The sequence below is a fragment of the Solenopsis invicta genome, chromosome 2, assembly GCF_016802725.1.
Source record: "Solenopsis invicta isolate M01_SB chromosome 2, UNIL_Sinv_3.0, whole genome shotgun sequence".
NCBI classification, from domain to species: Eukaryota; Metazoa; Arthropoda; class Insecta; order Hymenoptera; family Formicidae; genus Solenopsis; species Solenopsis invicta.
Genome location: NC_052665.1, coordinates 6,015,785 through 6,028,893, shown reverse-complemented (window position 1 = coordinate 6,028,893; position 13,109 = coordinate 6,015,785). Strand labels below are relative to the sequence as shown.

General features: G+C 36.5%; 2 protein-coding genes across 9 annotated transcripts; one reads left to right on the top strand and one right to left on the bottom strand.

Moving 5' to 3' along the window:
- Positions 1 to 62: 62 nt before the first annotated feature.
- On the bottom strand, positions 63 to 7,250 carry LOC105200850 (Meckel syndrome type 1 protein). 3 transcript variants are annotated; one of them, XM_011168621.3, is made up of 6 exons: positions 7,072 to 7,250; positions 6,050 to 6,743; positions 4,395 to 4,700; positions 3,571 to 4,000; positions 842 to 1,203; positions 63 to 679 (listed from the first exon to the last, which is right to left on the bottom strand). In XM_011168621.3, the coding sequence occupies exons 2-6, from the start codon at positions 6,124 to 6,126 to the stop codon at positions 277 to 279; spliced, it is 1,578 nt and encodes a 525-aa protein (XP_011166923.1). In that variant the 5' UTR covers positions 6,127 to 6,743; positions 7,072 to 7,250; the 3' UTR covers positions 63 to 276. The 3 variants fall into 3 exon arrangements, with proteins under 3 accessions (XP_011166923.1, XP_011166924.1, XP_039315583.1); XM_011168622.3 differs by having other exon boundaries at positions 6,960 to 7,247; XM_039459649.1 differs by lacking the exon at positions 7,072 to 7,250 and having other exon boundaries at positions 6,050 to 6,924.
- On the top strand, positions 1,554 to 12,866 carry LOC105200848 (protein rhomboid). Of its 6 annotated transcripts, XM_011168614.3 has the most exons (6): positions 1,731 to 2,161; positions 8,344 to 8,422; positions 8,866 to 9,054; positions 9,182 to 9,294; positions 9,472 to 9,690; positions 9,790 to 12,866. In XM_011168614.3, exons 1-6 carry the CDS (start codon positions 2,109 to 2,111, stop codon positions 10,298 to 10,300), a joined length of 1,164 nt encoding a protein of 387 aa, XP_011166916.1. In that variant the 5' UTR covers positions 1,731 to 2,108; the 3' UTR covers positions 10,301 to 12,866. The 6 variants fall into 6 exon arrangements, with proteins under 6 accessions (XP_011166915.1, XP_011166916.1, XP_039315586.1 ...); XM_011168613.3 differs by having other exon boundaries at positions 1,554 to 2,161; positions 9,182 to 9,690; XM_039459652.1 differs by lacking the exon at positions 1,731 to 2,161 and adding an exon at positions 7,259 to 7,476 and having other exon boundaries at positions 9,182 to 9,690.
- The last annotated feature ends 243 nt before the right edge of the window (positions 12,867 to 13,109 follow it).

Here is a 13,109-nt window from a genome sequence, read left to right as displayed (position 1 = left end):
TAAATTTTGGAACATAGCCTTTGTAGCTGCTCAGATCTATATTCAAGTAATTCACATTTTTATTGATTCTGCCATTTAATTATAATAACATAATTATAATTTATTAGTAATTATACACAGATAATATAAAATTATCTCATATCTTTTTTGTATTTCATACAAAATTAACTTTATATCATATTTTCACTTACAATATAATTTTAAATATATTATTTGATATGAAATCAAGTCTCAATACTAATTCTATTCAGTCTTCTTAATTATTACTAAAATAATTTATCGCTTAGAATTCATTGCTCGTATTCGTATCATGCGTTCCTTAGCCGCTTTAAATTGTTCAAGAACATTTTCAACATTATTTACAAGTGTATCGGTGCTAACTTTATCCGAGTCATCTCTTTGATGATTGAAATGTTTACCACTTTGAAGTATTACATTCATATAAATTTTAATATTCCCACTCGGTACGACTTTCAAGTTTGATTTATCTAAAATTTTGCCCTCGTGATTCATTGGAATACCACAATATGTTATATCCTCGAGCTCGTAAGAACCACCAACAAAAAATCGTCTCAATGTATCAATAATACTTCCTTTCGCACGCCATGTAGAAACTGTAAATTCGTATCTGCCAGGCGTCATTGGTATTGGCAATGCTGCGTAACCTTCTATTCGATACCTAAATTAAAACAAATCAATTTTCTGTAGATCACAATATTACTGACAAATAGAAAAAAGATGTGTAAAAGTATAAAATATAATATAGAATTTTTCTACTGAATAAAAAATACAAAAATAAATATCGAGAAACAATCGAGATTTTTCACATAGAAGTAATTACCTGGTCCAACTATCCAGAGATGCTGCGGAGAGCAATAAACGAGGCCAACGTGACAATGCATCGTCGCTTAATTGTTGAAATTCATTTGACGGATGATGCAAGGATATGTCTGTACAATAACTAAAATACGCCGTTCTATTTTCTAAACGGCTTTTCTGAGTTCTGCCAAATAATCTTTCTTTTTGTTTTGTACTCCAATGTTGTGGCAAATCGATGAAATAGGTAACGAACAATCCGTCGTAAGAAAAACCGTGAGCTGACGCAATATCCAAGCATATGAATAGTGTAGATAAACCCGCTGGTGGTAATTGTAATTCCTTGTACAACTCTGTTTCTTTGTAAGCAAGTTGCTGTTGTACTTCCTGCAAAATAATATTTAATTAAATATTAACTTAATTGCTAAATATTTTATTAACAATTAATTTATCCTTAATAATTTATCCTTAAAATATACGTAAAATGCAAATTGCACACGTCCAATTTGTATATTTCTTTGCATATCTTATTACTTGAAAAAAATACAAATTTTTTATAAGAAATCATTATAGATTAATTCGTAATCATTCGTATCAATTTCTCTTTATATTAAAAGACTAAAAAAATGATTTTTAATAATAAAAATCAATTAAATATTCAAAGATTCAGCTTATTTAATTTACAAGACAGGATTTCGACAAGTCCTCGCAACGATGCATATGGTAACTATCTCTAATAGCGCGCGAAACAAAATTCACTAATCCCCGCCGCTTTGCAACCAAATGCAGTGATAAAGCGAAGTGTAGGCTGCTGCCGTAGGATAGTGTGTGCGAAAGCCGCTTCTACGTTCGCAGATATATTCCTGCCCCACTGTGCACGTATAAACTGTATATACACACGTATAGGCTGATAGCGCTACATACAGCCTCATGGAAGAGAGAGAGCGTTCAAGAGGACAGCCGGAGCCGGAGAACCATAGGATTCAGTCGATCGTAGGAAGTGCAGTGATCAACTCGGCTCGGCGGACACGTGCGCGCCTTTGTAAAGAAACACAAACGCACGCGCCGTGATTATCATTAATGTATGCCGATTAGCAAGAGCGCGGTCTCGCTGGCTGTTCTATCATGCCCGAAAGTATGACGAGGGGATCAATAGGCCGCAAACAAGCTGGGTGTGTCTTGAATGACCGGAAGAGGGAAAGAACATCGATGAACTGACGGATTTTCCGTGAAGATGCCGTAATTCGTGCCGAGTGTGTCCGGGGACAGTTACAGTGTACATAACAGCGATCATGTTCTATCCGCAGCGAGCAATGCGTCAGATCTCGGAAATTTCCTATGTGGGGTACGTACGCATTCGTTCGTCTTCTTTTCTATTTTTTTTTTCCTCCACTTTCTAAGCAAACCGGCAAAAGCTTTTCGATGCGCGCTCACGCAAGCGAACGCGAAACGCTTGTCGCAACATCCTGATACCAGACTGGTATCAGGTCCGAACGACGGACTTCTAGTCGCACTGGTATCGCAGGTTTTTTCGCTGGGTTTTTTTTTTCGCTGGCAAGCAGCGATAGAACTTGTAAGCGCGAGCGTACATCAAATTGCTTCAACGCGCCTGTCCAATTTGATAAACATCCGATAAACAGCGTCGCCTGCGACTCTCCACGTGCCGCGTCGCGATTGCCCATACTTGATCAGACGTTACCGCATAATCGAGAACTGCTTCTACAAATAGTAAAAACGACTACTTGAACTTTCAAAGTAAAATACATTATTAATATATATGATGTAATACGAATATAATTATGTTGGTTCAGTATCATGCAATTGATTTATTGTATGTAATTGCAATATCTTCTATGCATTTTTCTAATTTAAAAAAAGTTTATTAATTAATTATTGTATCATATATTGTCGCAATCCGACAACTCTCAATAGAGTGCAATTTTCTTATTTTTCACATATCAATATATTAAAAAAAAAAATTAAATAAAAATGTTTTCCAAAAATTTGTAAAAAACATTGTAAAAATGGTTTTCTTAATAGCAATAGTATCATTGTTGTGAAATACCGTAATTATTTGCGCCACACACGCCTCTTAGTGTCGATAGTTTTTTGCAAAGTAATGGTGACTAGCGTAATGTTACATACATCTGGAACTAATGTAGAAATTTGTTGAGCAATATTATTCTCAAAGTTATACAGCTCACATTTTCAATTCTCGACTATAAGCATGACTATATATTGCAATGATGCAATATATCTAAAATTAGAAACTCCGATAATAATAAATGAAAATAAAGTATTAATTTAAGCAAAATAGAAAAAAATATATAAAAGCCTTTTAATTTTGTAATTCACTGTTTTTCTCTCATCGAAGTGATACTCGAAATAGATTTTCAAAATTATTACGGGATATATTATCATATTAATTTTTAATTAAAATCAACTGTTAACTATTAATAAATTATAAATAGTACTGCATTATCCAGAAGTTTGAAAGAAAGCGAAAGCAAGAGAGAGAGAAAGAGAGAAAGAAAGAGAGAGAGAGAAACAGAGAAAGAGAGAAATGAGTCAGAGCGGAAAGAATTATCGGATATTAATGTAGCTGCGTTGCGGGGGCAAATAAACGTACGTCGCTCGGGAATGCCGAGATTGGTCTTTCCACGAAAAGACCGTCTTTTTGATCGGTGCGCACGCGATGACGCGAAAGTTTGGTATGCCGATCGTAATACGCGTCGTAAATAGCCGCATACTTACACGGCGCGCGTCCTCGCGGTGCTCCTGCAATTCCAGCGCCGTTCGCTCCTCGGAAACGTGCTCGATGCGATAATTAAATCTGACACCGTAACCGTTGGTGACGTTGTAATGCCGTTCGTGCTCGTCGTCGACCGTGAAATCGGGGCTAATCGTCAACAGCTTGCGCGCCTTGTCGTAAATCACCGTGCAGAGCAGCGTCTCCGAGTCCGTCGACCCGGCGGCAGCAATGCCGGTCGCGCCGGGCTCGTCCTTGCGCGACAAATCGGCCATCACGTGCATGGTGCTACGTTCGGTATAGAGATAATGATTCGATCGAATCTGGGTATCCGTGCTTCTGTCATCCACCACGTTCTTATTATATCGCTCCTGGAAGGACTTGCGATTCCGCATGGTCGGCAACGCGGTTTGATTTTTCACCGACAGATACGATCTACGAGCGAAAATATAAATGTTTACAATTTTCGAAAGTTACGAGAGACGGAAGAAGGAACTGAAACCCACGTTCTCCAATGTTTTTCAACATTCCGAGCTCGATACGTAACAACTTTAAAAATATATAAATCTTCATCTTTCTTGATCTTGAAATGAAAAAAGAATTCTCGTATTGTACAGAGGAGCCTTTTCGTTTTTAGAAACATGGAGAAGCGTGAATCACAATATAGATTATTCTTCATGTCTATTTTGTTTCTAATCCTTTAATTCGTAAATTCGTTAAAAAAAAAAGATGTTGACGTTTTACTTAAAAATAAAAATTTTGCCGCAACTCTTGACGATCGAATGACAAACGTCCGTGCGATATTTAATAATTAAATTCGATCCCCTGCCTGTAAGGCGTCGTCAGGAGGTCGTCATCGGCGTAGTAGGTGTCGTTTTCCGTGTACGAGTACAAGCGTGCACCCTGCAGTTGCTCATCGCGTATACGTCGGTGGTACTCTCGCTGACGTTCGGTCAGGCAATTCTTCTCGTCCGCATAGAAATCGATCTCGAACGGGCCGAATACCTTGTCTTGCCAGCTAAAAATATGGTCCTCCTCCTCCAAGAAGTTGGAGTCTCTGGTCTCGCCGCCCTCCTCGACGGATTCCTCGGCCAGCAACTTGGCCAGCGGGGACCTCTCCTGCACGACTCGCACTCTGAAACAACAAATGAACGCCTGGAAATGAAGTCTGGTGTAATTCGGAAAAGGTGATTCGCGGCCAGATGCCCACAATTCATTCCTTGAGAATTCTGCGGGTGTGTAGGCCGAGAGATTCAATCGCGATTTCGCCACTCGCTCTGTGATTATAAATTATTCAAAAATTGAAAAAAATGAAAAAATTATGAAAAAAATTAAAAGCGTTACTTAATTCTTACATGAGAAACTTGTACAATTTTCACAGTACTATAAAGAAGACAAACACGTGACAGAAGTATCTCGAATGTATCTTGTTAAATTGTTAAGAGATAATTTCTCAGTCTGAACATTTTTCCACGTATTTTTGATTAAATCTTTTACGTGTCTCAGTAAATGAAATAATTCTCCATAAATTTTCTAAAAATTTGTCATCGTTTGCTACAAGGACGACGTCGCCAAAATTAAAAAACGTTCACAAGCTTCTTCAACATTCCTCCAAAAAATAACGAATTAATTCGAAAAACACGGAAATCTCATTATCTCGAAACAAATGATATAATCGCCGACGTGAATGTCAGTGATGATAAATGAAGGTGGAAAAGGTGGTCGGAGTACATGCAGGCTAGTTACATAACGTCTCGACGTCGGAGGTTTATATTATCGCATCAAACAAGTATGCTCTCTCCTTCGTCTTCAACCTTCGGGTCTTTGGTTACTCTTCACGAAGTTGGGAATATGGAATTTTCTGCAATACGAAGATTAATTCAATATCCATCATATTCGAGTATAATATAATATTTTTTATTCCTACGTATGCACAGAGAGATTTATGTCGATTGATCTTTTTTTATAAAATTGAGTAGGAATAAAAAGTTTCATAATTCTCCATATATCATAATCATGTGAATTAGCACTTAAATGAGGAATAATAAAAGCTTGTTCTTTTAATCGATTACATAAACCTCCTTGCTACTCTCGGGTGCAGGCTTAATGGATCCATGTGATAAATAGTCAACACATCATATAGCCACTTTTCTAGCCTTCGAAAGTCTGCCGTTGATTTAGCTTTGTCATATGTGCTATTCTTATCGCGGAAATTTTTACGAGCATAATTGCAGCTTTATTTTTTATATTATGTTCAATATTCTCTCTTGTAAATTTTTAAATTAAAGATTCTAATTAAAGTTTTGATTTAGAATTAAAATTAATTTAGAATTAAATATATACATATGTCGCATATACGAAAAGGCAGAAGATAAAATACAATTTAACAAGAAGAAATATCTCTGTATAATCGAATTTGCTTCGGTGAATACTGCGGTTTCAATTTCTGTACGTCTAGCGTGTTTAAATACAGAAGTCTCGCACCTTATCTTCAAATTGTTTATCGGTTCGTTCACTCTGTAGCTCGCCGCTATCTTCATCCTTTCTTTCTCGCGCGTCATCCTGAAGTCGTCGCGCGATGTTACACGGATGTCGCTCTGATTGTTGTTACAAAATAGAATTGGAACTGTGGTGCGGAACACGCAAAATAAGCTACGGCGGCTGTCAATGATCTCGGCTGATTCGTTTGTTGATTCGTCACGTCGCTAGGCAACCTCGCCGCTGGCGGCACGGCACACCTATAGTACATACATGCATACGTAGAGCATCGTCATCGCGAAATCCGTGTGCCGTAGGAAAGAAGAAAATATCTTCGTTTGTTAAAATTGAAAAAATATCGCCGTTGACATGAAAAATGCATCTTCTTTAGATTTGCATTGCACATGAACAATACGTGTAATCGTGACAGGGCATATTTTTTACATCGCATGCATGTAAAGATCAGTCTCTCTATTTTTTTTAATAGCTTCATTAGCAAGTTTCCAATGAGTCAGAGCCATGCGCCACGTCGATGAATGTATATCTCGGTAAACGTTCGATGCCGGGGACTTTGTCGCGATTAGGTGTATTCCTCGGAACACGGGCGTCTTCTCCGTACGTGCTATTAAACGACCGGCGTAACAGCTTCGACGTGCGTTGCCTCGCAAAAACCTTGAATTGTCTAGGATACATCCTGTATCTACAAAAAAAAAGACAAGCGGTTTCAACAGTAGAAAATCTTTCTCTTTCCGATCTGAAGCATTCATGTCTAGCGTGTCTCGTATATTTATGTGTCCATGCAACTAAAAATAGAGAACACAGAGTGGTTCGGTTAAAAAGAGAATGAAAGAGAACCACTATTGTCTATCCACCCGTACGTATGATTGAAAGGAAGAATAAAAAAGAGAAAGAGTACGGTAAGCTCGGTTAGCTCCGAATTTGGGACTGTCGGATCCCACGTCGGAGTATTCGTTCCTCGAAGCGGAAGGCGCGAAAGAAATGAACAAAAAAAAAGTAGGCCGGTTAACCTCACGATACACTTTCCAGCGAGCGTCCAATTCTCGCGCGCGTCTCTTCGCCGAGTGTCCCCCGGCTGTCGTCGCGACTCGGCAAAAGGACGCTCGAGCCATTCGAAACGGTACCGTTAACTCTCGCTCGCTCGCTCGCTCTCGACACCTGCTTGCCTGCTTGTTTCCTGCCCGCCCGCCTTTACCTGCCTCTGAGAGATCGATCGCGGAAAATCGATCCCGGGAAGAGAGAGAGAGAGAGAGAGGAGAAAAAGAGGTATAGCGAAGAGGTAAAGGTCAGTGACGCGCTTCGTCCTCCTCCCGCGACTCCCTCTCAAGGTTTTCCGGACAGTGAGCTCTCGAGCTTTCCCCCTCATCGGTGCTCGGTGAGCGATTTGCAGCTTGCTCCGAACCTTGAAGGTTAGGGTACGTACGTTAGATGTATACGTCGTGTACATACGTGTATACATAGAATTTGGCAATAGCGCACGCGCTCCGCGCGCATCGTAGCGTTACAAACGGGATACGCTCCGCACGCGGATGACCAACAGGTGGAACGACGGCATGGTTCCGCGATGTTCATGACGTCATTGACAGGACGCCACGCAACGCGGCATGGCGCGGTACGTCCCTAATCGACTACCCGCGCCCGCGCCGCAATATCAGTGAGAGTCGTGAGAGATAAGGGCAAATGTGTCATCGCGACGTTATCGGATAATACGAGTGACCGTTCGATAGATCGCAAGATCTAATGACGGGCGGCGCAAGTGCGTGCGGGTGGTCGTAGTGGCTCATAGTGGCTCGTGGCCTATCTCTCGAGCAGAGTAACTCTCGCCGGATATCTCTCGCCGAACGGGGCGAGTCACACCTTCTCCTCGTGTGAGCGAGCGAGCGAGCGAGCGAGCGAATCACCTCGCATACGTTGACATCTCTTTGTGTCCGGTTCGTCAGGTAACGGTTCGTCAGGTAAAACGTGTTTCTTGCGTCCCGTATCTGATTGTTACACACGATCGTCGCCGCATGGCGTCCGCCTTGCGATACGGTCTTCTAGGAGTCAGGATTCTGCCTCCTCGGCATTCTCTCGAGACCCCTTCTCCTACGTAGATCTCTTACCGTTAGTAAGTAGACACCCGATAGCAAGAGGCGCAATTCAGAGACAGAAAGCTGGAAGAGTGAGAGATCTATTATGCCATTATAGTTTTAACAACTGCAATATATTGATTACTGAAGCTTACAAAACTTTATTAAAACATAGAAACTTGTACTGATATCTATCTAATGTTTACTTTACAGAGGTTTCAAATTGATAAGGATGACGACTAATCGGGAGGGTGAGACTGCAGTGACCATCCCACTGCAGTACAATGAAGCTGTAAGTGATATTTTATCTTTGTTATTGCTACCAAAAATCAATGACATAAATGCAAATCTTTTCAAGAGATGATTTTTTTTTAAATATTAAATTTTCTTGCTTTATACAAAATGTATCAAATGATATAATTGAAAAATTATGTAAAAATATTTTTTATTTTTTATTATATATATACGTGTTTATCATATTATTTAAATGTTTCTTCTTTTCTTTCTCTTACTCTTTTTTACAATTATTTCTTTTGCAAGCTTAGTTTCCCTTACAAATGACTCATTCGGGAATTAACAAGCTTAAATGTATGATTCATGTTTGTAAGAAAAAGTATATGTATTCATAGAAACTTCTGTAGCTATTGATACATTATTGCTAAACAAATTATAATATCTGCTAAACATTTTGGTATGCCAAAATAATCATTTATTAAATTATTATTTATTTTACAGCATTGGAAAGCTATTTTTGAAAAGTATGATCTTGATGGAGATGGAAAGATATCATTACAAGAACTAAAAGCAATGATACAAGGTCCAGAATTTTGCAAGGACATCCCTGCTGGAGTAGTCCGCACGATAATGCATAAATCGGATCTGGATGAATCTGGTTACTTGGAATATCCAGAATTCATAGCAATGGTTAGTCAAGATTTTCTCAATTCCATAGGATATTGTGAATCATATCTTGTTTTTCTCCTTTCGTATTTCCTTAGTAAAGCATAGATTTTGGAGATTTCTAATTATAGTTTCTTTTTGTTACATTCAGATCCATAGAAAGGACATGCAGGGTATATTTGGACATCTTGTGCAACGATACGTTCACTGTGTGGTACCTCAACGACCAATCCGCGCGTTACGGCAAACTTCTGTAGGCTCGAGGTATTATCCCCAACGACAAATCAGTATTGTAATGCACGCACCACCTTCTCCTCCTCCTTCGAGCTTTGGTGATTCTCCCCAGGCTGCTATGATTAGTAAAAGACTCAGCCGTTCTGCACGTTTTACTGGTCTACAACAACAAACAAGTACAATAACGGAATCTTCTCTGTACTCTAGCGACTATCCAGATGGACTGTACGAAGAAGAGTACAGTTGTCGACCGCCGGCTGTAGCAATGATAATCATATCGATAATAGAAATCATTTTGTTCATGTATGATGTGATTAAGCACAAATCTCTTTCTGTAGAAGGACCAGCGGCTCAGTTATTTATTTATAATCCGCACAAGAGATACGAAGCCTGGCGGTATCTTACATACATGTTTGTACACGTCGGGTATGTATAATACTTCCACTTTACATAACTCGCGAATTTCCAAGAAATATATTAAGAATGAATTATTTTAACGTTTATAATTTCTTTTGTATTTGACAGAGTCTTTCATTTGGTGGTTAATCTACTGGTACAAATTATGTTGGGTATTCCACTAGAAATGGTTCACAAATGGTGGAGAGTATTGATAATATACATAGCTGGAGTCTTGGCCGGTTCTCTCGGTACGTCCGTTTCTGATCCGACGGTTTATCTGGCCGGTGCATCGGGCGGAGTTTACGCGCTAATCACTGCTCACGTAGCGACTATCATAATGAACTGGTCGCAAATGGAATTTGCCGTGCTACAATTATTAGTGTTCCTCGTTATCACAAGTGTCGATGTCGGTCAAGCCGTGTATAATCGTTACGTACTCGATACCCACGACCAAATCGGCTACGTGGCTCATTTGGCTGGCGCTATAGCAGGTCTTCTAGTAGGCATAAATATTCTCCGAAATCTTGAGGTACAAACTTGGGAGAAATTTATTTGGTGGGCCAGCATATTTACTTACACGGGTCTCATGACCGCAGCTATTTTGTGGAATGCATTATACCCTTCGTATTACGAATGATGATATTCGAATCGGTATTTATCTCTTATCTGACGACATACACGTATATTGATAGATACAAATGTATTATTATTGAAAGAGAAATAACTTGCCTTGAAGTTGTTGGTAAGTAATTGCAGGAGACATTTATTGCTCCTTCGGGGATTACAATTTTATATACATTTTCTTATATACATATTTCATTTCTACGTATTTTTCTTATATCTTAACTTTTATGCTTACAATTATTCGAAATCTAAATTCACGCTTACTCTCTAATCATCTGTCACACATATACATATATACTGTCTTGCTTGCCCCTATCTAAATTTCTCTCTAAACCACCTCTTTCCTCAGGACTTCTGTCACCGTTTACAACTGACCTTCCAGTTTCTCCATCTTCTGCACATTCCTTATTCCATATTCATCCTTCTTTTATGCACTCCTACTTATCTCTTCTCATTCTCTTTACCACCATTCCCTTTTTATCCACCTCTCTTATCTATTTCCTTTTTCTTCTCTCTTCAACATCTTGTCACCTTTTGCTAACATTTTTCCTCTCGCTTTTTCCAACACTTCTCTCTCCAGTACATATTCCCATGATTCTATCTCGTTTTCACATAATTTACATTTTCTCCTCTGTTCATTATCCTCCCAATACCTATCCTCTTTTATTTTATTTCCCATCTTATATCGTATCACCCTTCTGCTCTCTTCCTATCCTTTTTTTCAAGTATCCTGCAAAACCCACTTTCCTTCACTCTTTCATATCAGATATCATATTACTTTAAAATTATAGGTCTCTACATAAATTTACTATATATTTTTATACGTTAGTTGATATAAAAATATACTCGCGTTATATTATTTTATATTAATTCAAATTGTTAATATAAAATAATGGATTCTTAGAATCGAGCAAAGTAGTTCATATTTTCATATATAAACTTTATTGTGAAAAGAACTAAAACTAGAATTTGTAATAAAAATATAGTAAGTATTTTTAAACGCAGTATTTTTTAAGTATGCATATTTGAGAGCAAATAGTAGAACAACAGATTCTGTGATACTTTTGCTACATGTATTAAATGTATGCAATTATTTGCATGCTTGACAAATTGAATGATGACATCAAAGCTATACACGAAATATTAATATTTTTATTTTTATGAACTATTATCTTATTGTTTGAAAATCCATAGAAAAAAACTACCTCTTGTATGCACAACACTCTTGCGCACATAAATGTTAATATTTCAATATTACTTCATTATTTACACAAATACATTTTATTTTCAATAATTTGAATGACGTACAGAATCTAAGATGTAAAATAATTGTAATAGCTGAATTGCTAACTAAATCTAAATTATATATATATATATATATATATATATATATATATATATATATATATATATATTGCCATTTTATCCACTTTGAAGACGCTTTACGACTAAAATAGAACTGAGAAGATTGCGTTTTCTCAAATGTTGGTTAAATAAAAAAACAAAATAGAATTTATAACTTGTATGTGTTCCATAATTCAAAGATGTAAATAGGATATAAAATTGCGTTTTACAACAAAAAAAAAAGAGTATTTTCTTGTTTCATGAAAACATTGCAATTAGATTCATGAATTGTTACCTATATTATTATAAACATGGAGGTAATATTATACTCACAGATACAAATAGTATGTGTTGACATTTTTGGAGATTTTGAAGATTTATTTATTTTATCTTAAATTTATAAGTAATATGTATTACACATGGTTTATTTCATGTACCTGATTTGCACGAATATATTAATTTATAAAACAATTACTCGGATACGTAACGTGAAAAAAACAGCTTTATAATTTGTTCATAATACAAATTACTAAAATTATTGAAAATTACTGGATATTGCTTTGACGTATCTTTTGTGTGTGTGTGCGTGTGAACAAAAGATATTATGTGTAAATAATTTTTTTTAGAACATATTATAAACTATAGTTAATCTTTAATTGATTGCAATAGACATTGCAGCAGCAACTATTGTAACCTTAATTTAGATAGTAATAACTTTGTTTTAAAATTTCTATATTTTATTCGATCAAGATAGTGCAGCCGTCCGTATCTTTCTGGAAACAATTGTCTTTATTAATTTGTATAATGTGACGAGTAAAGCTGCTATTATAAGTTGGATGCTTAACTCTTTCAGTCACGCACTTCGAGGATTAAGTGGATTTACATTATGCATGCTGTTATAGATTTGTTAAGTCACTGAATTCAAATTTGCTGTCAGACTTCTGAAATTCAAAATAGCGGATTAAAATACTTGAAATTTAAATCTATTTGCATGAATGCGTTCGATAGTCCATGTACAAATAAATTTAATGTAAAAAAGTATATCATTTTTTATTAATTTGTTTATAACAACAAAAAGTTCAATAGTATTGATACATATGTGATATAATAAAAAATATAAGATATAAAAGATGTCTTATGTTGCGCTGTGACTGAAAGAATTAAAAATAAAAGGATATGTGAATTATAATTACATAATTTACAATATAATTATAAATAAATGTTATTTATATATACCTACATATTTACATAATTTACATTAATAACTATGATACAGGATGAGTCTTGATTATATTAATATTCTAGATTTGCTTTAGAATTCAAAACAAAAAGAGAAGAACATTTATAATGAACATATTTTAATTAACATTGTCAAGATAATCGGAAGACAAATATCGTTTTTATTATTAATATTCTGATAAAATATGATTTATATATAACTTACCTGTTTTTTTTTTTTTTTAATTTAATATATCCTT